General features: G+C 42.8%; 1 protein-coding gene across 1 annotated transcript in view; it reads left to right on the top strand.

The window, feature by feature from the left end:
- The first annotated feature begins 10,480 nt into the window (after positions 1–10,480).
- The window catches only part of FRAS1 (Fraser extracellular matrix complex subunit 1), a 159,682-nt gene continuing 143,835 nt past the window's right edge, over positions 10,481–26,327 (top strand). Inside the window, exons 1-2 of the mRNA XM_034063309.1 lie at positions 10,481–10,616; positions 12,043–12,074. Coding sequence (XP_033919200.1) covers positions 10,481–10,616; positions 12,043–12,074 — 168 coding nt within the window. The remainder of the gene's footprint in view (positions 10,617–12,042; positions 12,075–26,327) is intronic.

The following is a 26,327-nucleotide window of genomic DNA, read 5'->3' as shown; positions in this document are numbered from 1 at the left end:
ATGAGAGCACATACTCCTGGTTCCTGCAGAGGAGTTGACAAGTTAGTAAATGTTACCTCCTGTTCACAAACCATGGCATGCTTGCCCCTTGCAGGAAGGGGGGGATGTCTGGGTGGGTGGCTGGAAGTACAAGACCATCTTCCCATGTAGCTCTCTAGTGAAGGTGGCCAATAAGTGTGCCCTACTCCTCCCACTGATTTTCAGTGCATTTACCCCTCATTTTCTCCTGTCCAAGCTACCTTGAATTTGGTTGGTAGCTTTATTTCAGCCAAAAATACTTCTCATGAATTGCTGGTTTACAACATTTGAGGTCACAGCCTTTTTGCCTTTAAAAGCATGACGGTAAGGAAGCAGGAGTTGATGTAAGAAAGTGGGAGTTGATGTATGGGGCTTGGAATCCACATTGTTATGAGTATTGGAAGATTTCACTGATGTTCCTGTGGAAAAAAGAGAGTGCTGCGATACATTTAGTAACATAGATAATGTATGATTGCCTTTAAAATTGTCTTATGTGAAACTGCTGTTAGTTTAACTAAAGAGAAACAGGCGATGAACCGGAATTCCCAGTTAGTGCATACAGAAACATTTGCCCAAACAAGGAAGAAATTGCCATGGAGGAATTCATGCAGATGTGCAGAGTGAAGGATTTAGGCTGACACTCAACCTAAACCTGGACTTCTACGGGAATTAGTTGCACTCCAAAAATCTTTGTCTAGGTCAAACTCAGTTCATCTGGCTTTCACTGTAAATTATGGTGTAGAGGTAACATTAGAAGAGCAGGACAGGGATGTTACTAACACTCTGCTCAAACCTGATGCAAAAAAAGTCCTTTCCATACCCACTGGGGGTTTCCTAGGGTGCCAGCAGCTAGAATTAACACTAGTCACACAGTTGGTGTTCTGTACTGTAGCTGAGCATAGTCTTGGAAGTGTCAAGTAAAATCACCCTGTACATAAAATGGTAAAATCACAGATTGGCTTGGGATGGAAGGGACCTTAAGATCATCCAGTTTCAACCTCCTTTGCCATGTGCTGGGACACCTACCACTAGATCAGGTTGCTCAAAGCCCTATCCAGCCTGGCCTTGAACATCTCCATTGATGGGGCAGCCACAGTTTCTCCAGGCAACTTGTGCCAGGGACTCCCCACCCTCACAGGGAAGAACTTCTTCCTTGTATGTAACCTAAATCTCCCCTGTTTAAGCTTGAACCTGTTACCCCTTGTCCTGTCACTACAGTCCCTAATGAAGAGTCCCTCCCCAGCATCCCTATAGCTCCCTTTCAGATAGTGGAAGGCTGCTCTGAGGTCTTCATGCAGCCTTCTCCAGGCTGAGCAGCCCCAACTTTCTCAGCCTGTCTTCATATGGGAGGTGCTCCAGTCCCCTGATCATCCTCATGGCCTCCTCTGGACTTGCTCCAACAGCTGCGTGTCCTTATGTTGAGGACATCAGAACTGCACACAGTCACAGTGCTTCAAGCAGGGTCTGACAAGAGCAGAGTAGAGGGGCAGGATCACCTCCTTCGACCTGATGGTCACACTTCTTTTGATGCAGCCTAGGATACGGTTGGCTTTCTGGGCTGCAAGCGCACATTGAAGCCGGCTCATGTTCATTCTCTCATCGACCAACACCCCCAAGTCCTTCTCCGTAGGACTACCATGAATTTCCTTTTTGCCCAACCTGTAGCTGTGCCTGGGATTGCTCCAACCCAGGTGTAGGACCTTGCACTTGGAATGGTTAAACTTCATGAGGTTGGCATCATCCCACCTCACAAGTGTGTCAAGGTCCCTCTGGATGGCATTCCTTCCCTTTAGCGTATCAACAGAACCACACAGCTTGGTGTCATCGGCAAACTTGCTGAGGGCACACTCAATTCCATTGTCCATGTCACTGACAAAGATGTTAAACAAGACCGGTCCCAACACCAATCCCTGAGGGACACCACTCGTTACTGGTCTCCAGCTGGATGTTGAGCCATTGACCACAACTGCATGCAACCATCCAGCCAATTCTTCATCCAGCAGGTGGTCCATCCTTCAAATTGTTGTCTCTCCAGTTAGAGACAAGGATGTCATGCAGGAAAATGTTCTGGATTTAACTTGTTGGGTATAAATGCTCTCCTGTTAGTTTTCCCAGGCTTTGCTGTGCACCTGCCTGTGCTCATGAGTTAGGCTAGCCAAAGATGTTGGGCTAAGTGCTTCTTTTGAAGCATATAAAACTGCTGGGAAAGATCTGGGTGAAGCACAAAGCCTGTCCAGACAACATCACTTACAAAGTTTGTTTAAAAACCTAACTATGCCTACAAGGGGGAAGATGTTTCTAAATGCTGAGGCAGGCTTTGGGAATGATTATGTTCATATTCTGCAGTACCATTGGTAGTGTCAGCTTCCAAACTTTGGGTGAAGCTTATACCATGGCCTAAATTCTGTCCATATAATAAAATTTACGTTGACTTAAATAGGACAGAGAGGGAAATAAAAACTACCTGTGTGGGTGTTCTAATGGGCATCTTAGTACTACAAACCTGTGCTGATGGTGTTTTTTTCAACTGGAGTTGTAAAGGTCACAAAAATGGAGAAATGCTGGGGGAAGTGTTCACTCAGCTTAAAGGAGGCTTAAGGAAACCCCACCAAAACCCTAAAATGTAAATGTTTTCAGTAAAAAGGGTATTGATTAAAAATACTTTGTTATTTCCAGAAAGCTTCATCTTGCCAGTAGGAGGAGGCCTGAGACTGCATTACTGGCAGCATGTGCTCTGAGTCACTAGGAGCAAAATCAGCTGATACAGAAATAAAACAGAAGTAAAGCCAAACCTTTTCTTGTTAAGATGCCCCTTAGATCAGGTAAGTTTAATCTCCCACTATTAGCAAAAGTAGTTCTGAGATGGCAAATTTGGAAGTGACAGGTACACAGGCTAGCTGCTACTCAAAACTTTGAGAAAAGATGGTGTGCTAACAAGGCAGACAGGGACTTCATGCTACAGGTGCCCTGTGAAAAATAAACCTTAATTTCAGGGACTTTGAACCACTGCAATGGTGGTTCCTGTGACAGAGCTTTCCCAGGCACATCTTTTATCTCCAAGGTTTGTTGCAGGTGGATTCTGGGGAGCAGGACAGTGAGATACAAGAACATCATCCTGATTCTGCTTCTCGGGCTTTCCAACAGGTCTCTGAGCAGTTGGGATGGCAGTGAAAGCTGAAGTTGTTCATATTTGAAGAAAGCTAGTTTTAAGATTGATTTGTTTTTTGGTTTGTTTGTTGGTTTTTTTTTTTCAAATCCTCATAAACATCTGTTATCAATGAATTACAGCTTGAAGGGAATATATATATATTTAATGGTCTAATCTCACTGTGTGTTAAAAATGCTTACTAACAAAATCTGTAGTATGTACATGTAGCACATACATGTGTAGTACATACAGGTGGTGTCTTACACCTTACCAGTGTGAAGAGACATTGAGAAAATATTTCATTTCCATTTATTTCAGTAGTGATTTAGAATCTTGGATGTTATGTGATGGGATGAAGTGTCCACTAGATGTAGGCCTCCCAGGCCTTGGAATACAGGCTCTTCTTAAAGTGTGTCAGAGTGGCCTTCAACTTATCATTTCCTTTCCAAAGCCTTTGTAAAAAAACGTGTTGTAAGGGGTACCTAGCAAGCTGGAGAACTTGACCCAAAAATCAAGGGAAGGCATTGTATCCTAGTGTGTGTCTGTAGTGAGCTACAGACACTTTGGTATTTTAAAAGCCTATTTTAATGTTTCTGAGAGAGATTGACCAAGAAGAGTAGGTCAAATTAGTAACCTTGGAAAAGCAAGTTAAAGGCATCATGTTAAAAACACATCTGTCCTTTCCACATACATGTATTGGTAAATAAAGCAGTTGGGCCTGCCTCTGACAAAAGACTGACTGAGATACACCATAGTCATCTTGGACTATGTATTCTATCAAGCTTTGTGCAGCATGAGAGAGGATTTAATCTCGTAGCCTTATCACAGCATGAGGATATAACAGAAGGAAGTTGTTTTCTCTTTGGTCAGATAAAAATAAATCAGATAAAAACCATTCAGTGCTTGATCTCACACTTAGATTAGGAAAAGTCATTTCTTTTTCTTTTTTTTTTTTTAATTAAAGAAATAAATCCTTCTGGGTAATACAATATACCCTCTGGAACCAGCCATGAAGACAGTCAAGTGAAGCCAAGCTTCTAGTCAGTGACAGGGCCTTGATGCATTAGGTAATGAGTGTTAAGTTGTCTCCCAGAAAGTTTGTGCTCCTTTACTTGGCATTTAATTACTTTTCATATGAGAACTGTGAATTACTTAAGGCACAGTTGCAGCCTCTAGCACGTTATTGTGCTGTGCCAAACAAAACATCCACTGGTAGAGATTTTCATTCAACTTTGACAGGTTTTGCTGCTTGGAATTCAGCGGAGCAGTGTTACTGGAGTTTTGCTATTTGTATTGGTTAGGAGACTTGCATCTGGTGTGAACTTTTGAACTCCAGGGAAAGGACGAGGGTACAATGTATCTTTTTCATTTGTGCATTGTTTGTACCTGTAGCTGTTGCTTCCTTTACCCTTACTTTCCTCTGCAGAGAAAGCCATCTACCAGATGTTAGAAGTTTGAAGTATGGACCACATGGGCTAAATTCCAAGAAATGAAAAACCTTTCTGAGACCTCAGCCAGAAGAGTTGAAATAAGATAGATCTTTTTAATGTTTCCTGGGCTATTCTGTATAAGTCTGCACCAGCACATGCTTGGCCTTGAAGGAATATACATTATGTCTGCCTGGGATCACTCAAACCAGTGATTTTCACGCAAAGGGAGAAGCAGATCCTTAAAGTCAATGTGCCAAGACCTGACCTCTGCCTAGAGATTTGATAAAAGAATGGCTAAAAATGGTTTATTCCTACAACCTTGTTAGCTTTTTGTGCCACTAGTTCCAAGATATATAGCTGTAGTTAACAGCTGTGTAGCTTTGCAAGATGTTAAGGTTTTCAGTCTTAGAACCATCTCATATTTCTCTGAACAGTCTGGAGCTTATTTTGTTATTTTGTTTGATAACTTGTAAATAGAGTGAAAACAAATGCTGCTTTTGTGTTGAATTGGGAATTTAAAAAGAAAAAGTATATGAAGGAGAAGAGTTTACAGAATTTGGATTTCTGAAATTATGTGGGAGACCTTGGTGCTAAACTTGAGAAATATTTTCTTTCAAATGCACATTTTGTTTTCCAGAGGGAAAAGATCTTCACTGATATAATGGAATGGGTAAATTTCCAAAATGACGTAGATTGTAGATTCTTGAGTTGTCCTAATTTCAACAGCTTCTTTAGAACAGTGTTAATGTAAGGTACTATTACAGTCATCTCGGATGATTTTAAACCTGTAATACCATCTGCCTTAACAGATAGTTTAAAAATACCTGTTCTGTCCATGTCATGGGAAATCGTTTTTTTCAGGTCTGGTGAGATTATAATGGTGTGAATTCTCTCAAAGTGCTTTGTTTCTCTCTGTGGGTGCATTAGTGAGAGAGAAAGGAATTGACTTCAACCTTTGCTGTCCTCCTGTGTTCCTCCAGGACTTGTGTTTTTGTCTCAAGTATCTTTGCGTACAAATGATTCCCTCAGAGATCACCCATCTCCTGTTGCTCAGCTTGGATCTTCATTTTCTTGCCTGTAGGCTATTAACACATGATTTATGGAGCTGCCTTGGTTGACTTTGAGGTCTCCTGAACTTCCTTCTTCAATCCCTTGGCTTCTTAAAGACTTTTAGGCCTATAGGGTGTGCAACTTTTGGGCATATAGGCAAGTGTGCAACTGAACACATCAGTGACACATGTGAAAGGAGAAAACCAAGGAAACTCACCTCCCAGGTACAGCTGCTGTTCTTTAATGGTCATTTATTTCTGTCTCTTTCTATCTTGCTTCTGCTAATCCACTGGTAAGAGTCACAGTCTCACCCAGAGCATGAGCAGATGATAAATTTTAATTTCATCTGGGATGTGAAGTGGTGTCATTCAGAAATACCTTATCTCAGTAGATGATGCTGTCTCTTGGAGCTGTTCTGCTGCAGTGCTGTAATCACGCAGATGTGAGAGAGCTGAGTTTCTGCCAGTATTCAGAGGATAGAAAGCCAAGAGCCAGGTGGCTCTGGGGTGGTCATTTCAAAGAAGCAGTGCATTTTGGTGAGATGGTTATATGGAGGAAGCAACCAGAAATGTTCTGCTGAGTTGCTGTTTTGTTGTTGAACCTTGTGTAGCAGTACCTCTACATTGCAGGCATCTCTTGGACTTCCTGTAACTATTGATTTAATGAACCCTGTTTATGCCTGGCTGCTTCTCCTATTTCCACCTCTTTTGCTTGCTAGCTCTTTGAGCTTGGTTGTGTTGTCCTGAATTTCACTTGAGTAATTAGAAGGCAACTAGAGCCTGTGTATTTATTCCTTTAGTCATTTCTACTGTATTTAAAATTGGCATGAAATATTTGTTTGGTTAGTGTTTGTGTGTGCAGTGGTAGTTATTATGTCTCTCTGCTCCTATTTTTCATAAGAAGTACCTCCTGCTAATAGCTAATGAGTATTAACTTGGTAAAAGCACTGAGCAACTCATCATGCAAATTGCTGTTTGAATCTTGGGTCAGTGCCATGCCACACACTCCCCTTCTCACATTTGTTGCTGAATTAGGCTACAGTAATTAATGGCGTACAATCCTGAAAAAATTTGACCTCCAACTCAGAGTTTGAGGTGGTAGTGTTCATTAGAAAGGGAATCCAAACTGAACAGATTGAATTACCATGAGGAATTACTGTTAAATTTAGCTGGCATAGTTGCATTTAATCAGTCAGACTGAGACATTAAGCGGCTGCAGCGGTCCAGCCTTTTACAACTGACTGCTACATGATAATCAGGACACTGCTATGAAGCAGCAGTGTTGGAATTAGCTGGGGAAAAAAAGAAGATTTATTTCATAGACTGGTAAAACTAGGATCACTTTTCTAGTTAATCTTGGGTTTGGGCCTTCGCGTGTAGCAACTGAAGGGCTCTGACTTCAACAGTCATGGCTGCTTTTTAATTCCGTGACTTCAAGGGACCCATCGTTGCAGAAGTACCTGGAAAAGTTGGCTCCAGCTTCTTATGTTGAGTGTGTACAGTGCTGGAGGTGAGAAATGGTACGTTTTCGATGATTGGCCAGGAGCTGGGAAGTGCCATAGGAGCTGTGTGTGTGTGTGTGTGAGAAAGTGCCTGGAAGGAGAGCACAGTATAATGGGAAGAGCAGAACTTGGGCTTTGTGGAGGGTTTTGGTAGTTTTTCTTAGCTTGAGTGCTTGATTTGCAGTTGCTAATGTTTGAGTCTTCCTTTGTAGAGGAAATCTATATAATGGGCGAAGAGTGAAGGAACTGAAACTGAAGGAAGAAATTGCAAGATTCTTTCAATATGGGTCTGTGTGACAAGAAAACAGCTCTTTCAGTAAACAGACCATGCCCCTTTTGCACTGTTTTTATAATCCTGCAAACAGAAGTGAGACCCAAATACAGTGAAAAGCTTCAAACCTCTAGAGATCATGGAATGGTTTAGATCGGACCTTAAAGCTCATCCACTTCCAAGCCTCTGTGATGGGCAGGAACACCTTCCACTAGACCAGGCTGCTCAGAGCTCCGTCCAACCTGGCTTTGAACACTGCCAGGGATGGGGCAGCCACAGCTTCTCTGGGCAACCTGTGCCAGTGCCTCACCACCCTCACTGGGAAGAGCTTCTGCCTAATGTCTAATCTAGGTCTTCCTCTCAGTTTAAAACCATTTCCCCTTGTCCTATCCCTCTATGGCAATGCCCTCTCTGCAGCCCGTGGTGTGTGACCAGAACTGCCCCAACCACTCCTAGTGCAGTGACACCCTGTTACTCTCTATCCTGCACTGCTTTCCCACGCAAACACCCCTGCTCTGCCTAGCCGCAGGACACACGGTCACTGCTGCAGCCAGCACAGGATGCAGTTTCACAGTGGGCTGCTCCGTCCCCACGAGGCGGAGGAAGCTCGGCTCCCTCTTCCCCACCTGAGGGTCACGGCTGGGGCTGGGCACGGCCAGCACCGACCGCTCCCCCTGCCAGAGGTGCCGGGGAGGCGGGGTACGGCGCTGCCCGAGGCGGGGCCGGGCGGGGCGGAGGGCGGGCGGGCTCGGGCAGCATTTTTTGCGGGGCCGCTGCCGCTTTGTCTGCGGGGAAAGTTTGGCGGCGGGGCGGGGGTAGAGGCACTGCCCCGGCACCTGCTGACGGGTCGGCGGGACCGCCAGCCTTCCCCTTCTCACCCGCCATGGGCACCCCGGTCGCCGCCGCCTGGGCGACGCTGTGCCTCCTCAGCGCGGCGCTGGCCGCCGTCTCCTCCTTCTCCTCAGGTGAGTAGTCGCGCCGGGCCCGGTCCCCGTCCCGCGGGTGCTCTGAGGAGAAGTCCCCCGCTCCCGTGGGATCTGGGGCATCTTTCCCACCCTTCTCCGTCTCTCCGGTCCGGGCGGGGGTCCGCTTCCCGCCCCCCGCCATTTTGGCGGCCTCGCTACAGGCGGGGCGAGGGGGCCGGGGTGAAGCCGTGCCCGGTCCCGGCACCTCCTGCCGCTGCACCCCCTGTTCTTCCCGCTCCGTGGTGCTGTTGGTGGTTGGGGTCCCCTCAAGAGGCTGAGGGCCGGCGGGCGTGAAGTGCCTGGGATGGAGGAGCGTGTCCCCTTGGAAGCGGCAGGGTAGCCCCGGGGTGCAGCTGGGGTGCTCGGCACCGTTTCACCCAAGGGGAGAGGCAGCCCAGGATAGCGGTAACCCCCCTGCCAAGCTGAACGTGGGGTTACCCGAAAAGGCTGATGTGGGTTTTAGTTGTCCAAACCCACAGAAAAGAGCTAGTGAGGTGATGTGTGCTGATGGACGAGACCGTCTACTCTCCTTAATTTAGGAGAGGGCTGAGTCCGCCTTGGTGTGTGGATGTTGCTCTGAGTGCCCCAAGAGTGCTTTAGTAGGCATCGACCATTGGTTTCCTCTGTCATTTAAAAAGTGCTCTGGACAGACTTGTAAAAAGCACAAGGTTATGCCCCTAGGATGCTGTCAGGCAGTTAAATTAATGATATTTTACATTTGCGGGTGTGACGTTACCACATTTGTGCTCTTAGGTTGTTTTCCAGCATTCCCTTTGACAGTGTGACTGTAGGTTGTTGGTTTGCAAAGTGGCACATTCCCCAAGTGCTGCTCCCACTGTAACACTGTGATTCCTGTCTGATGTAGTTGTCTTGGTGAATAGCAGCAGTTAAAAATAGCTATATGTGTGTGAGATGAGAAGCTGTTAGATATGAATTTGAGATGTTAACTTGTTGGGTAATACTCAGACTTAATTTTTACCCCAAGAAAACCCCAACCAGAAAGCTGCCCTACCAACTACCTACATCCACAATGTCTGGCACACAAATACCATGACTAAAAGTCTGAGGATTTCATCCAAGCTTCTTCAGTACATGAAAGGCAATTTGCTTCTTTGAGGAACCATTTCAAGTGAGCTCTGCAAATAGTCAATGGTCACACTGGTAACTTGGAGCTGCAAACAAGGCCAGGGCACTGTAACAAAGAATTATGTTGCTTAACATGTGTGTGATGTCTTAGGCCTGCTCACAATTGGGAGTAAAACAATAGCTAGAAGTTATTTGTACCTAAGGATTTTCAAAGTCTTGTAAAGATGGCTTATATCCTAGTTATCCCCCTTGGTAACTTGTGAGGGAGTGAAATATGTCTTTTCTTAAATGGAGAGGAAGAATCAGACTTTCCGTGTTTGTTTTCTGGTCCCACATGAGCTGTGCTGAGCCTGTGTCTACCAAGTGCAGGGAAGGGAGCACAGAAGACAGAGAGTATTTTGAAAGTCTATCTCATTCCTGCTGCTGCCTGGGCTATTTGAGGCAGCTGCTCTTGCCCTGCTGCCTTGGTCCTTAGTCTGTGCTCTGGCCCTGCTAGTGATGAGCTTTTTGGCACAGTACAGATCTTTCATGCTGTGTTTATAGTGCCTGGCTCAGAAGGCCCAAAATGTAATTACAGCCTCTTGAAGCAAAAGTAGGAAGTGCTGGTTTTGGGTAATTTTTTTTCTGGTGCTGATAGTTTTCCCTTGTCCCTTTAAGGTTTTCAGATCCTCAGTGGGGGCTCTGGTATTTCACATTTTAGGGTGTCAAACTTTCGTTACTTTATTCCATAGGTACCTTTAAGGAACTATAGCTGTTGGTGGGCAGAAAAAAGAAAGGGCAGCCAATCTGTTTTTAGGAGTAAATGAATCTAATTGTGCTGGTCTTAACTGACTAGTATTAAGTAAGATTTTTATTTAGTTATTTCTTATTTTTTTGGGTTTTTTTGCATAGCAGTATGTGTTTACAAAAAAAAGCCAAGTAAATAAATGAACAGGTAATTGCTGAAGTGGTTAACCTTATGGTTTATGGGGTGGTGTGTGTGGGACTACATGGATGTAAGAGTGAAACCCAATGTTTCAGTATGATGGTCGTCTTGGTACTCAGTCTGTGCTCTATGTGGTTGCTGTCAACATGAGAAAAAAGGTGGCTGCTGAATTTGAGAACAGCACGACTGGGCTCTTGTGGCTCATCTTCCTGGCAAGAGAAGGTAATTCCTGGTGGTGCCTCTGCAGCCTCTTGCAGTTGAGCTGAAGATCAGCTCAAAGGAGGAGCTTTTGATTCATAACTGTAGCTCCAAGGTTTTCTGTACAAATTTGTCTAATCTGCATTATATGGGAAACACCACTGTTGGATGAGGAAATTCTTAGTTCTCTGGGTGGTCCCTTAAGGCAGCTTTTCCCGCGTTCTTGTTTTCTTTTAATCTTTGAGTTTCTTGGTTTGCTTTTGATTTCACATGCTTGTCACGTTTTCAGTAGACAGATATGTGTAGCTGTTTGAGGAGGGCTGTTTCCCAGAAAATTGATGAAAGAAGTGTCATTCAGCTTATTCATGGCTTTATTTTCTAACCTCTTATTTGATTTATTAAGTAGAATATATAAGGCATGCTTGAATGAGTGTATGTCTCTATCACTCACTTGGAGAACTGTTTTCTGGGCTGACAGTGTCTGTGGTGAGGACTAGGACAACTGAAGCAGGAGGAGCCCCGTGAGCCTGTCATTATATCAGATGTGACCCATGGAGGAGTGATTTAGGGGTGGGAATCTATGCTGACTTTTCTTACCATCAGGAGAGTCTTGTTTTTATACACAGAAAAAGACTATACACAAACAAAAAAAATAATGGTTTTATGTGTATAATCGTGTGCTTATTTGTTTCTCCTGTGAATATAAAAGGATTTATAGGAGCACATGGAAGAGGCTATGATTCAAAGGCCCTGTAACCTTTCATTTTTAAAGGCAGCATTTTACCTTTGGATAGTCATGGCTTCCTGTTATTTTAGTGAGAGCTCAAGCAGTTATTCAGTGCTACAGTTCTGAGCTTCATCTTGCATGCATGTTGTGAGAATTCCCATCTTTGTGGCACTGGGGGGAGAGAACATGTGCCCCTCTACAAGTGGCACCAAATGTCTGAATTTGTCCTGAAGAGAGTGTGAGGTGATTGTTGGAATGGGTTGTGATACAAGCCCTGTTCAAAAGTGGGTGATTATTGGTGATGGTGCCATACTTTTTGTGAGGTTTAGTGTCTGCCCCTGTTTCCCTGCATTCTTCCGCTTTCTTTAGTTGTTTTCTGTGTCCTTGCCTTTTGTTTGAGAACGATTGGGCAACTTCTTGCAGTTAGGATGCTGTAAAGCTTTGCCAGTGGTCTGGTGGGGTGCTGCAGAGTCATTTGTTAACCCCTTCTTGAAGATTAGCTGCATTACTTTGACTCCCCTTTTATCTCTGCTTTATTTGTGCTGCTCTCCAACTCTTGAGTCCACCTTGGCCAGAGGCCCTGACACTGCAGTCTGAAGCTTACCCAGAGGTTGCATTGCTGCACCAAAACTCTGTTTGTTTTGTTGCTGGCAAGCACATGGGAAGTTCACTGGGGAGTGTGCTGATGTCTAATCTCTTTATATTTTTAATTTTGTCCTGCAGGTGCCTGTGTCTACCAAGGCTCGTTGTTTGAGGTAGGTAAACTTGAATATGTTATGCTGGGAAAGTGAGAAGCTGCTGTTGAACTTAAGTCCAGTTCCTGATTTGTTTTGTCACCTTTGCAGCGGGGATGGCTGGTCTTGCAGCAGGTCACAGAGCTGTGAGCCTTCAGCCTGCTACAAAACAGCAGCAAAATAAATATTGCCCTTTGAGAGGTTCGAAATCCTTCCTGAGCCTTTGAACCTAACCACTCCCCTCCTCAGCACGGCTCTGCCTGCTTTTAACTGGGGCTCCTTGTCCACTGCATGAAAAGTTCAAGGTTCTTGGAAGCCATATGAATCACAGATGTACAGTCCTAGATGGGATAGAGGTGATGTCTTGTAAAATGTCACTGTAATGCCAGTGTTTTTTTCTTCTGAATTAATAAGGTGTTAATGACAACAATTTAACAGCTTTTCCTCTTAGCTGATTATGTACTGTGTACCCTGACTCTCCTTCATAAACCCGAAGTATTTTGTTTATAGTCCTCCTTTTTGCCTCTGTACAAGAGTCAACTCTGTACAAGAATAACTCTGTACAAGAATCACAGTTACTAACAATTTATAAACAGTATTTTGCTCTGTAACACTTACCTGCTTTGCTTCAGTACTCTGGATGACAAAGAAATGGCTGAGCAGAAGTTTGTGGAGTGCTTCTCTACATACCTCTGATCCCACAGCAGACCTGCACAGGGATTTGTTAGGCTGGGAGGCAGTATGCAGCAACTGTCCAGGGAAGCCTGGGGTTTTATTTCCCTTTAAGATCTCCAGCAAAGCTGGATGTGTGCTCTGCATGTGGGACACATGACCTCTGGGTATCTTGGAAATAACTGGTGGCAGGTAGTTCCTTTGGCCTTCCAACATGGACTGGGGGTCTTGGAAGTTTTCCTGCTCCAAGGAGGGAATGTCAGGGGAATTGTTGGAGAAAAATGTTTTCGGTGGGTAGGTTGGGAGGAAGCTGAGGCAGGGTAAATGTATTTGTTCCTCTTAATAGTGCACTGTGGAGGATCTGTGTCTTGACAGCACTTGGAAAGCTTGTCTAGATTCCATCTGTATGGCAGGTTCCTCTCTGCCAAGCACTGCAGCTCAGTAAGGGCAGTATCAGAGCTGAAGGGTTAGCAAAGGCAGGGGTTTTGTGTCACTGATTTCTCTGTGTGTGTGTTTAAAATAATAGTGCAGGTCTCGATAATATCTTGCCATAGCATTTGTACATAAAGAGTATGGGATATTTTAAGTTAGATGCTTCCTGTTTAAAGAACTTGCTCCCAGTAGCCTTGATTTTGTTGTTATCTCCATATTTAGTAAGATTGTTGTGGGTTTACAACTAAACAACATCAGTAATTGTAGTAGCCTTCATTTAGCTGTAGGAGAGGACTGCTCTGCAGTACAACTTAGACACAAAACTGATGCAGGTGTACAGCTGGCATTGAACAACTAAGCTTGTCATTCTTCATACAAGGACCTATCCTGCCTCTTGTTCATTGTCACGTCTGAAGATGTTTGTGGTGGGAACAGACCTTTGCTTGCTTTTTCATGAGTATTTTGGTGTTCCTTCTGTTCTGTATGCCCTAACATAGCTTAAGTTTACTCTTTGAAATTGAGTATGGATCAAAGGACAGGCTCTGTACTTCTGCTAGCAATCTCAGACAGGTCCAAATGCACATCGTATCTGACTCATGTGGCCAAAATATCCCAAGCAGTGCATCAAACCCGTGGGCTAGGTGCATCTTCCTCTGTAATGCTGTTTTGTGGGTTTCTTTGGGTGACTGTTTTCCCTGAGAAAGCAGGAACTGCACAGAAAACCATGGAAATTACAGATGAAAAGGTTTCATTCTCTGGTTTGCACCACTCCTGACAACAGTATTGGAGCTGGCTTGGTTCAGCATAGTAGAAGTCAAGCACTAGAGGTAGTGTATGAGTGGTTCCACCGCAGTTACTACTTGTGGATTGGTGTCATGGTTTGAGCATGTTTTATGGGTGTTTTTGTTCAAGGTTTTTTTCCAGCCGGGTGGAAGAGGGGAGGCCGGGAGGAAGGAGAGACAGAACACCTGACCCAGGCTAGCCAGTGAGGTATTCCATACCATAGCACGTGATGCCCAGAATGCATACTGGGAAAGAGAGGGGTGGAGCTCTAGAGGAAAATGGAGGAGGGAGCACGTGGTGCTCGGCCGGGCAGGGTGGAGTGAGTTATGGGTCGGTGGCTGGTGGGGTGTTGTATTCTTTTCGCTTGTTATTGGCTGTATCATTATCATTGTGTTATGCCTTAGCTATTAAACCGTTCTTATCTCAATCCGTGGGGGCTACATTCCTTGGATTCTTCTTTCTAACTCTCCAGGAGTTGGGGGACTTGGTTTAAACCACGACAATTGGTGACTTCAATAAAGCTGCAGAGCTCACGTTACCTTTGCAGAAGGCTGCTGTCTCAGGTCAGTTTTCAGTGTGAAATATGACAAGAGCAGCACTGCCACTGCTGTTTCTTTGGTTCCTGCAGTCTCCGTGGCTTCAGAATGATCGTTGTATTCAAATCCCATGAAATCTGATGACCTTGCTCTGTTTGTTAAACTTCGTGCTTGTAAAGCCTTGATGCAGCTATCTGACAAGTGAAGATTGGGAGCTATTGCCTTGTGGCTTTGCTGGTACAATTGTGTTCATTGGAGCTGGGGAGGAGGTTCTTTCTGAATCACCGGTTTGGGATTCTGGAGGTGCTGGTTGAAATGTCATATCTGTTACACTTAATGATCACATTTTCTTTTCTACTTTATCCTCCATCACAGGAAAAGTAAAACCCTGTTCTGCCTATAACCTGTGTCTGGGTGGTGCTGTTTAATCTCTCTTGTCAGGCTGGTGGGAGCTGACTTTTTTGTCAGGGCTGGTGAGTACTGAATGGTGTACTCAGGGTGGGGGTAGCAGGCAATTCTGCCAGCACTTAGAGCTTGTCTTTCAGGGAGCTCTGTGTGGGTCCTTGAGTGGAAGTATCTTACAGTTAAGTGTTGAGCTGGTAGGTGTGTAATCTGCTGCATGTATCTTTCAATATCTGCCCTTCTCATGCTAACGGACAGAATGATCTATAGAATGAGTCAAGAATTGTGCTCCTGCTGGTTCATTCCCTTCCTGTTGGGTTTGAGTACCTGTTGAGTAGCATGAGTGAAGCCTTCTTTACTAGAGCCAAGAACAGCTTTGGTCTGTTTGTTTCTTAAACCATTACAACAGCTTCCAAATGTAGCTGGTCTTGGTCGTGAGCTTTCCATGCTGATGTTATTTCATTGAGTTTTTCGTTTTGAGTCTGTAGACCAGTAGAGAGGCAAGAAGCTGGGCAGGGAAGACAGAGAGGAACAGATGGACAATTATTTCTTCAGAAGATACTGCAGTCTCTTTTGCATGCAGCAGCTGCAAAAGGAGCCTTAATCTTTGATTATAGTACTGAGAGGAGGAGGCTGGTGGTAACATGGAACAGCCCAGATTTTACCAGTGAATGTGAGGAGTAGCAGTTTTATTAGCTAAGTGAAAACATGAGCTCAGCTCTGACATAAGAAAGCAGGGATGAATGTGATGGCAAAATTTGGCTGCGGGGTTGTTGCTGTGCTCAGAGGGGAGAAGAGAAGCAAACTGGCAGATGATAATTTTGTGGGTTTAGCATTTGTATATGATTTTGGAAAGTTGCAAGTGTTCAGTGAAGAAATCCAAGCCACAGGACAACCCTGCAAGCTAAGGATGTCACTGTAGAATCTTGTTTTGGGGGAGGGTTGTGCCTTCTGGCTGTGTTTGCTTACAAACCATTTATTCACTGAAAACGTTTCTTAATGACAAGAAGGCATTGGGCCAAGCACTGCATCTTCACTTGATGGTTCTCTTCTGGAGCAGCAGCATCACACTATGCCTCTGGTACTAATAGAGCTGTTGACAACCTCTAAGAGAAATCCCTAGGAACTTTTTTGTATTTTAAACTACGGTTAGAAATACATTTCCTTTCAGTATCTCCTGTTATTCAGGGTTTTTCTCCATGTTTTGTGTGCAGGTGGTTGTCGGTGAGCTGTTACTGAGTTAATGTAAGAATCTTACTGGCTGCACAAGTCTCTGAAGTCACTTGAAAAATCCTTGGTGCATAAATCAAGCATTTAAGTGTAGTGAATGCAAATACTGTAGAGTTGCTTGAGTTGTTAATGCTGCAAAAGTTCTGCATCTTGTCTCACTTGGCTCCTTGTGTATCAAGGGTCAGCTTGTGTTCGTATGTTCCTTCTGAGGAAAACCACGTATCTCTAGCTTCTGTGCTGCAGAGGTTTGTGTTCTCCCTCTGTCTTCACCTTGAGGGAGTTTTGAGGTCCACATAATCAGTGCAGCTGCTTTTTTACTTAGCAAAGAAGAAAATACACATTACTGTTTTTTTTTTTGTAGCTGGAGGGTAGTGTAGGTGGGGATGAGGAGACATTCCCACCACTAAGTGTGTGTGGGAGGTATTGATCAAGTTCATGCCTGCATCTTCCTGCCAGCTGGCTTGTGCCAAGAAGAATTTTCAGCCCTGGGAGAAGGAGAGAGGAAGCACTGGGCTGTGGATTAAGGTGGGAGCTGGTTTAAATGAAAAATGTGACTTGATAAATAACACTTGGTGTCTGGTAGACACTGCAATAAGGAAGGACAAGTCCAGCTGGGCAATCTCCAGTGAATCCTTATTTTGTCTCTGTTAAAACAGGCACCTTGTCTGTTGCAACAGCTGCTGGTAATGCATGTGAGGATAAATTTCTGGACTGGCAAATTCCTTTGGATGTTTCATGAGACGCATAAGGGTCTCTTTTTAACCCTATAAAGCACCGAACAAGCCAGGCAGCTTTTCTTGAAAGGAAATGTTCTTAATCATGAAGTTTGAATGAAAATTATGAATAGAATAAAAAGCCCATAGTAAATGGTGCTGTACTTGTGCTTCTACCAAAAACTTTGCTTCCCTTCCTCCTTTCAAAACTGCCTGGGAAAGGACTCAGGTTAATTGAAATGCTTTGTTGAATATCTTGGAAAGAGAGACTTTGGGTCTTAGCAGTCAGTCAAAAAAACCCAACATGGCTTTTCTAGAAAAAAAGAAAAAAAAACAAAAAAAGAAAAAAAGAAAAAAAGAAAAAAAGAAAAAAAGAAAAAAAGAAAAAAAGAAAAAAAGAAAAAAAAAAAAAAAAAAAAGAAAAAAAAAGAAAAAAGAAAAAGAATCATTGTAGCTGTTCAGATAATTCAGCTTTTCATCTTTTTAATTCTGCTTTGCTATCAGTCATTGTAGAGGTCACAAAATAATAACTTGCATGCTGACAGATAGCTGTTGTATAAATACAACTTCCATCAGCTCTATTATAAATCAGATCATCAGCTTAATGTATGAAGTGTAATTTTCACATAAAGTCTTGCAAGAGACTGATGGGGAGAACAGCAAAAGATAAAGAGAGGAAATGGTGGAGACACAGGGCTGTGTTGTGCTGGAGGTGGCTGCTTTCCCAGCTCCAGAGATGGTTTTTACATAATTATGTTTGGTTTATTTAGTTCATTTCAGTGGCAAGTGTAATCAGAGTAGAAAAGCAAAGTGCTACTTTCAAGTTCCGTGTCTGATGAAAGAAGTGCATGAAAATGTTGTTGCTAAAAGTGTAAAAGTTTGAGATAATAAAACAATTTGAAGAGCATATAACACTTTCTCGTTCAATAAAAAAGCATCCCTTTAAATGTTCTGATAGACTTGCTACCATCTTGCAGTTACATGTGCCCATTTTGCTGTCAGAAGTTTAAAGAAAGCCTGATTTTAATGCTTTTTCAATCGGACTTCTGTCTTCATCTGTAGTTTGTGCTGAGTCAGAAATGAAAGGGGAAATAAATAGAAAATGCCTTTTTTTTCCCTCCAAAATGTTAAATCTCCCACTCTAGATAGCTTCTATTCTGATTAAATGTAGTGACTAATTAGCACAAATATTAGGTGCAAAGCACCTGCGGTTAGGGAATGTTTTAAATTAAGTGGAAAATGATCCTCACTTTAATTTCTTTAGCAGAATAAGTTACTACTGAAAAATGAGATCAGAACTGATGAGTTCAGTTGGAGGTTTTGCTTGCTAACGCTTATAATGGTCAAAATGGTTTTGGTTTTATTTTTTAAATAAGGTGATTTAAATGCCACTACTTAGCCCAGGGTACATCCTTAGCTCCACCAGGGAACAAATCTATAAATTTCTGTTTATAACATGCATATAACACTTGGTAGCTATAAACTAGTTTACAGCAGCATGAATCTCCCTTCTGGGAACTGTTCAAGTGAAGATTTTACAGAACACTCTGACATTATCCACTTTGCCCTCGGGGTTCCTCTTTGAGCAGCCTGCACTCTGGATTTGCTCCTGTGCTGTCTCCCACATAGACATGAATTAGCAGGGAGGTTGCAGGTTATTTGTGTTGGAGGCTTGCTGAATTACTGTTTTGTGTGGCGTGTAGGGCTCAGTATCTAGTGTTGGGGGCTATGAATGGAAGTGCAAGGTGATGGAGAATAGACCTTTCAATTACATGAATGGTAAGAAGTGAGAGTTTATTAATATAATAATGAGATACTTCTCATCCCTTTCTTGTGCTTGTGGATTTTGGAAAGCTGAGATCAACTGCAGATCAAAAATGAAGACAAAAGTGCTTCTTTGTTTGGTTTTTTTTTTTTTTCATAAAGCATGTGCTGCATGTGTGTTCCTTTGTGTTCCTTGAAAATAGTAGTATGTTATAGAGGAGTGGGGTAGGGTCTTTATTTCATGGTAGCAGGTAAGAGAAGCTTAGCTGTAAGATGAAGATTATTCTCCTGAGGATGTAGTGAACTCTTTTCTCTTAATTAGTTTGTGGACAGAGGCACATATTTTAATATGTAGTAATTATTCTATTATATGAGAGTGGTTCTCATGAAGAAGATTTCTAAATGTAATTTTTGGGGCTAAGAAAATGAACTCTTCTGAGGAAGCACAACTGTTAGCATAGCTGTGAGCTTGTATGTTCTAGAATTACCACATTTATTTTGTTTTATAGCAACTTGAAACTTGCTCTGAATACCAAATAACACATAAATGTGAGTTTTTATTCATGTTAGTTTTATGTCTCCATGTAAGGTGTGTGATATAATATGTACGATCAGCACAGTTTTCATATGGGTGGGTTTTTGTAGTTCCTTTTTCACTTTTACCCCTGAAAAGAAGTGCTGTGGAGATCAAGCATCTTTGCACATCATTTGGCTCCATTAAAAACTTCTGTAATGAGGAAGTGCTGAGGTGGGTGCTGAAGTCTCTTAAAATTCCAGAAGGATCTGCTCAACTATATTCCTGCTCTGCTGTCAGCTGTAGTTGGTGAACTATGGCTCTGTGACAATTCCATAAGCTGCTGCTTTATGGAGTTTCCCATTTCAGGAGGATGTTTGCACACCAGGACTGAATTGTGGAAGGGTAAACCCTGCTCTCCCTTCCTACATCTGTGTTTCAGTGAAGAAAGCAGCAATTTTCAACTGAAGGGCTGTTCATAATGTGAAACACAAATCCACACAACACAAAGTTTGTTCAACAGCTGCCTGTACATTACTCTGAGTGGATTTGGAAAGAGATAAACATAGGGATGGGGGGAAGGTGGCAGGGCCCTGTCTTGGGGCCAGGCACCTTTCTCCGGCACCTTGGACTGGTGACTGGTCTTGCAGAAGAAGCATCTTTCACTTCCCCCATGCTTGGAGCTGGGCTGGAGTTCAGGTCCTCACAGCCCCTGTGGCTGGGAGCAGCAAACTACATCTGCAGGGCACCCCCTTTGTTTCTCCAGACAATACTCTTGGTGTGGTCATGTCCTTTTCGTGAGATACCAAAGCAGGGGTGAGGCAGTCGTTTCTACATTAAGCCCTGGGTCCTAACATTTACCCTGATGCAACTGAAGCATGAGGCCAGTATCTTTGCTTACCCTGAGATGGCTGTTTCACAGCTCTTTCACAGCAGGCTGCAAATACACTAAAGTTACCATCCAGTTCCCTCCTCTTCAACTCTTCTGTGCGCATTTGCATGTCTGTCTTTTTTCATGGTACACCTGCTGGTCAGAAATTGTTCCTTTTCCCTCTATGTAAATGGGATCTCACATTCTAGCAGTCCTGGCCCAGGGGTGAGCCTGTGCTGCTCCTCTGTTGTCTGCATGTGTTGAAGGACAGCCTTTGGCTCGAGGTCAGAACGTGTGGGGTGCTCTTTCTAAACATTCAGGCACATATGGTGGGGCAAAAAAGAGATTTTGAATCACTTCATCTCTACTTTAGACAGCACAAAATATGGACAAATTAATAAACTGAAAGAAATGATTCTTTGGGTTGTAGGGCTTTTGAGCTTTAATCAGGGCCTCTGGGTTGTCCACAATGACTTTCTGCAGCCTGTGGGGTTTTTCCATGGTGTGAGTGTTTGCTGGCTGTAGCGTTCTGCATCAGGGGTCTTCCCTCTCTGTCCTACATCCTGGCTGGTGAAATGCTCATGCTCCCATCTTCACTGTGTTGTGGGAGGCGATCTGGCATCAGCCTTATTTGGAGATCAGGGTCTTTACAAGAGCTTCCCTGTTCCTCATTTTCCATTTCAGTGATCTTCCTGGATGGTAGCCAGTCATCCACGAACACTGACTGAAGTAGATGATTAACATTTAATAACACAGCTATAGGAGCTATATGCCTGAGCCTTGGCAGGAGGTGTGGGCTTTCTCATGGATTACTTCACTAGGATAATAATTTAACAGTTGCCCAGCATTTTTAAATTTCACAAGTCATTGTGCCTTCCATCTTTCTGGATTGCATTTGAAGAGCCTTGCTTAGGAAGTGACATCTTGTAATTTGTCATTTACTTTTCCTTTTTAAGTTCCCAGGGTGAAAAATTCCTTTTTCCTTTGTGAGGTCACTTCCTCATTCCTTCCCTCTCCTCAGCCCTGTAAAAACCTTGGTCAGGTTTTCCATTTGCATTTTCTCTTTAGAGCAGGGGTTGAGATGTCTAGTTAATTGGTAAGAGAAATGATAGAAATCATGTTTGCTCAGTGAAAAAAAGCCTTTCATGCATTAGAAGTTGAGACCTGTGGACAGTGCACAGTAATATAACAATAGAAAGGTGATAGCTCACATCACCTGCCTCATATGTAGTTTCTTACTGGGCTGAAACTGGCAACAAACCATTGTCATACTGGTCTATGTGTGCCCGACCTGGGTCTTGCATTGAGAACCTTCCTTTTGAGGTCTGGGAGGGCAAATCCCAAAGCTATGGAGTTGGAAGCAGTGTCCTGCAGCAGGTGAAAATGTTGGGAGAAAATACAGTAGCTGCCTCCTTGGTGGGTTATGTGATAAAAGCATGGATGGAAAATGGTTCTCATCAAATCTGTAGATTCATTATGTTCTGTAGGTGCTTATGAAAGCATAAGCCAGTGCCATTCTTTGTGGAGCAGTGAAGTATGTCTTCATACTTGAGGAGCAGTTTTATTCAGTGAGGCTAGTAAGGGTAGATTTATGTGCACATGCATGAGACTTGACCCCTTGATCTCTGAGGGGCTTTCAGTTGTGGCAGACAACAGCACATCTGTAGGCCACAAGCAGAAGAGGCAAGAGGGCGGTCGTGTTCGAAGTCAGAGCCTGCTTTTCCAGAAGAGATTTCATTGGATCTGTCTGTCAAATGTGACCTCAGTTCTGAATAATCGGCACTTGCTTTGCTTTTCTTCTTTCTTGTAAATGACTTGTAAATGACAGCTCACTGGAAAACTGATTTTCTCTCTCTTTAGAGCTGAAGAAATCATTCAGTGGGGCACAATTCTGGAGACTTGTGGTCACCTTGCAGCTTTTATGGGCTACTCAAAAATCTGTAATCATATTCCAGGAACATAACATTAATGTTCATCAGATGACTTTGAACTGATCAAGAAAGTCAATATCATTTTAGTTATCCCCAGACAATGTTTTATAGAAGTGGTGTTTACAGTCTGGATGTATGTGTACATCAGAAGCTTCAGGAGAGGGAAAATGAAGACAGAAGGCTAAAGCAAAAAAGTAACTTGAGATGTTTGCTTGCTTTATTTGCTGTGGCTCACTGGAGCAAGCAATTGCCCTAATGTGCGTGTCTGAGATGTTCTTTCAACTTCCTAAATGCACACAGATACTCTCAGTGTATCACTCCATACAGGTGTGGGCAAGTTGCTTGCTGCAAGGCACCTTAGCAGATAATGGGATTTTATTGCATCATAAAAGTGCATCTATTTACAGCAGCTCTGGATTCTATCAATGCTTTTCATTTCTATTGAAGTACTAGTTATCAGAGTTTTATGTCAAAGCCCTGAAAGTTTTCTTTGGGATGATGCTGGGCAGCTTACTGGGGGATTTTGTGCTAGGAGAAGAATTAGTTTGAAAAATAATTGGCCCTGGATATGAATGTCAAGGACTAATAGAACACTGCTGTACTTTCTTTATGACCACCAGAGAGCTTTCAGAGTAAATTTCTAAGGTAACTGAGGAAAGTGGAACCCCAAATCCTGTTGGAAGTGACTGGAAATCGGACACTTCCCTTTACTGAAGGTACAGGAAAATTATAGTCTTAATTGTGAGGTAGAAATATTGAAGATACTATTATGTATCAGCAAGAAACTTTCTGTCTATATCGGCAAAATGCTAAACCTAGCTGACTTTGTTTAGAAATGGGGAAGAAACTGTTAGTACAGCTTGAATTTCTTCTGTCCTTCCCATATAAACAGCTTTCTGTGGAATGGCAGCAGTTGATAGGAAAATGAATTGAGACAAATGAAGCAGCCTGGTTTAGATGGTTCTGTGTAAGACAAAATGACACTAAATACATTAAAGATAGTTAGGATGTGATCTGTTCAACTGATTCTCAAAGTAACAGACAAGTCTATTAGGGTTGAGCTTTGCATCTGGGTGGCTGAATAGTCATGTAGGCAACAATAAAGAGCCTCTAAGATTGAAAAGCAGGACCTGAAACTCTCTGGTTCAGGGGTCAAGGCAGAACTACCTTGCCTGGCAAAGCCTAGAAATATTTGTCCTCTGTCCTGTTCCTTTAGGTGTGTTTTCAGGGATACAGCTGGAAGAAATAGCAAAAGCTATGGAGAAAGGCTGCTGATAAGGGAATTTGTGCCTGCTCCTATATGCCAGAGAGACCTTGTTCTCTGTCCTCAAACATCTTGGGCGAGCAAGTTACGTAAAACTGGTGAATCCTCAATAATTTGAAATTGATTAACAGTGTTCTAATCCATTGTGAACTTCAGGCAAAATTGGAATACTGTGCCTTCACAGTGGTCCGATGTGGAATTCTTCACCTTCCAGGCTGGGTTCGTTTGTTTTTTTTTATCATGAATAACATGACCCTGTCAGGAATGCCAGTATAAACCCCCCTCATGGTTATAGCTGTTGCCCAGGCTTGTTAAATAAATTGATTCAAAGGTGTCCAGGATAAGTCACTCTCTGAGCCTTTTCAGTAAGCATCTCTCTCCAGTTGTTGCTCTTGTACCCACTGAATTTCACAAGGAGCCTAAGATATTCCTTGGTGTTTTCAGGAAGCCATATAATAGCTGGAAAAAAAAGTCCAAAATACCTAGCTCTTCCAGATGGGTGCATTGATTTTATATCACTGCTCAGCTCTGTCAGCCTTGAAAGCGGCTGTAAAGAGCGCCACATGATGCTGTGATGCTGTGAAGTTTATGATGCTAAGATGTCTGTGTTTCTGACATGCATATTAAATACCTTCTAGGGGGAATACATACAGCTCACTTCCATTGGAAGACCACTGATAATCCTCCTGGTGCTGTGATTTATTGTGGAGCTGTAGCTTAAGGAGACCCGTTAGGATAAAATACTCAGTGCTTACTCTATTTTCTAATCATTATAGCCACTTCTGAATCACTCAGTAATGAATTTTCTAACTAACCCCGTGAGCTTAGCATCAGAAGTATTTTTATATTACCAGCTGGAATACTATGGCTGAGGGAGAGTCTGAGGCATTTTAAGACACCCTTAACACTGTTTCTGAGGATCAGTGAGGAGGAAAAAGCTCTCCTTCCTCATGAAAATGGCAAATCCTGAACATGAGTTCTTCCTGTATTAATCTGAAGCATTTTGAGTCAAATATTTCATTACTCAGAAAATTAAGAAGTTTCATGATCTTTTTGTGTGTTTTATGGAGATCAAAATTAAACTTTTGTAGGCTCAAAAATTGGACATTTTAATTTGGTTTGATAATGAGCATAAATTTTCAGTGACATTAATGGGAGCTGAAAGTGAGAGTCCTGAAGCAAGAGTCCTGCAGCAAGATGACAAAGGTGGGAAATTTTAGAGCTTGCAGATACGTACATACCCTTTATCTCAGTTATCAAACTAGAAATCCTGTTTCTAATAGGAATGTAGTCTCCCTGAAAATGTCAACCTTTTTATTTCCTGGGAATTCATTCATTGTCCTGCATTAATAGATTTGGTCACAGTCATGTGGGAATAATTACAAAACCAATCCACTGTAAGTATTCTTTTGTGGTTCCTGGATATTCATATTTTCAGATGAAGTATAAGGTTGGTTGTTTAGTTATGAACTTGAAAGCCTATGTTGATTGAGGCAGAGTTATCATTACTGACACACAAAGAGCCTGTTCTCTGTTAGTGGATGCAGTAAATCCTTTTCTGCATTGAGTCTGGTGGAGTGGTTTCAAGTGAAAACATGAGCAAACTTAGCAATTTCTTTCCCACTTTTTATGCAGTTTTATTGATTCTTCTATATCTGTAAAATGCCTGGTTTTCTTGAGTACTTAAGGAGTAAATTTGCAGTTAATTTCACAATATTACAAAGTAACTTGGTACGTTTTGATTCCAGTGGATTTTTTGGTGTTGTTATAAGAATCAGAATTTTAGAAGTGCTCCATTTTGAAAACCTAGGTTTGATTTTACATTGGAAACACTAAAAAATTGCATCTACTTCTTTCTATCTCTGTTTCTCAGTCCAACTGCAGGATTGTTGCTGTTGATTGTTGCTGTCCAACTGTTGTGATTGTTTTAGAATCCTGAAAGGGATTCTAAAAGTGCCCCAATCTGCTGTTGCAAGGAAACCTTTCGGAACACAAGTGGATTACGTGCTTCCTAAGGAGTAATTCTTAAGTCTCACTTCAATGTTTTATTTAAAACAAAGATTCCCAGAATGAAACAATAAACTTAATGAAATTCTGTTTAAAATTTAATGACAAAACAAAGTCTAATGTGTTACTTTCAAAGACATCTGGAGTTATTGTATTACATAAAATGGAATTGAGACACAGTCAAATATAAATTGAGCAGAATTTGTCCCAGAATTTAATGTTGCGTTACCTTGGCAAATAAAGTGAAATCTCTTTGTGTGCTTATTACAGACAAAGCTTGGTGACAAACCAGAAGAGGACTGAAAATGCGATGTTACGGGGCTGGAGAGACTTAAATAATCCATAATACTCTCCCTCTGCCCATGAGCACTTTCTATGACTTGTCTGTCATCACAAACAGGCTATGTTTGCATTAGGGAAACTCAGTGCTGTCAGATTGGTGGAGTTAGGAATCTTAAGTTACAGTCTTCACTTTGTGAGGGTAAACATTGGCAGGAGCGTCTTGGCTGTCTTTTTTGTAGAAATTACAGGCAAAGCACTGAAAGGCATAGCGAGGCATGGTGCTGGGAACACGATTAAATTGTGCTGCAGCACAAGGAGCTGTGTTTTGCCTCGACAGGTTTTTAAATGGGAAGGCAAATCCCAGTTCTTATAAAAGGGAAAATCCAAGTGCGGTATGTTGGAGCACTGCAGAACTTTGCCTCTGTTTTTTCTGTACTTCAGCACCATGTCTTGGCACAGGTCTGTCCCTTTTCTGGTTTAGGATGCTGTCATTGTAGTCCTGTTAATATTGGGCTGAGGCACATTGGCATGGTGAAAAGTAGAACTGAGTTTAAAATAATTTACATAGAATCATAGAATAGTTAGGGTTGGAAAAGACATTAAGATCATCTAGTTCCAACCCCCATACTATGGGCAGGGACACCTCACAATAAACCATATCACCCAAGGCTTCATCCAACCTGGCCTTGAACACTGACAGGGATGGAGCATTCACTACGTCCCTGGGCAACCCATTCCAGTGCCTCACCACCCTAACAGGAAAGAATTTCTTCCTTATATCCAGTCTAAACCTCTGCTGTTAAAGTTTCAACCCGTTACCCCTTGTCCTATCACTACAGTCCCTAATGAACAGTCCCTTACCAGCATCTCTGT

The sequence above is a fragment of the Melopsittacus undulatus genome, chromosome 5, assembly GCF_012275295.1.
Source record: "Melopsittacus undulatus isolate bMelUnd1 chromosome 5, bMelUnd1.mat.Z, whole genome shotgun sequence".
Classification (NCBI taxonomy): domain Eukaryota; kingdom Metazoa; phylum Chordata; class Aves; order Psittaciformes; family Psittaculidae; genus Melopsittacus; species Melopsittacus undulatus.
This window is presented reverse-complemented; position numbering and strand designations above follow the sequence as displayed.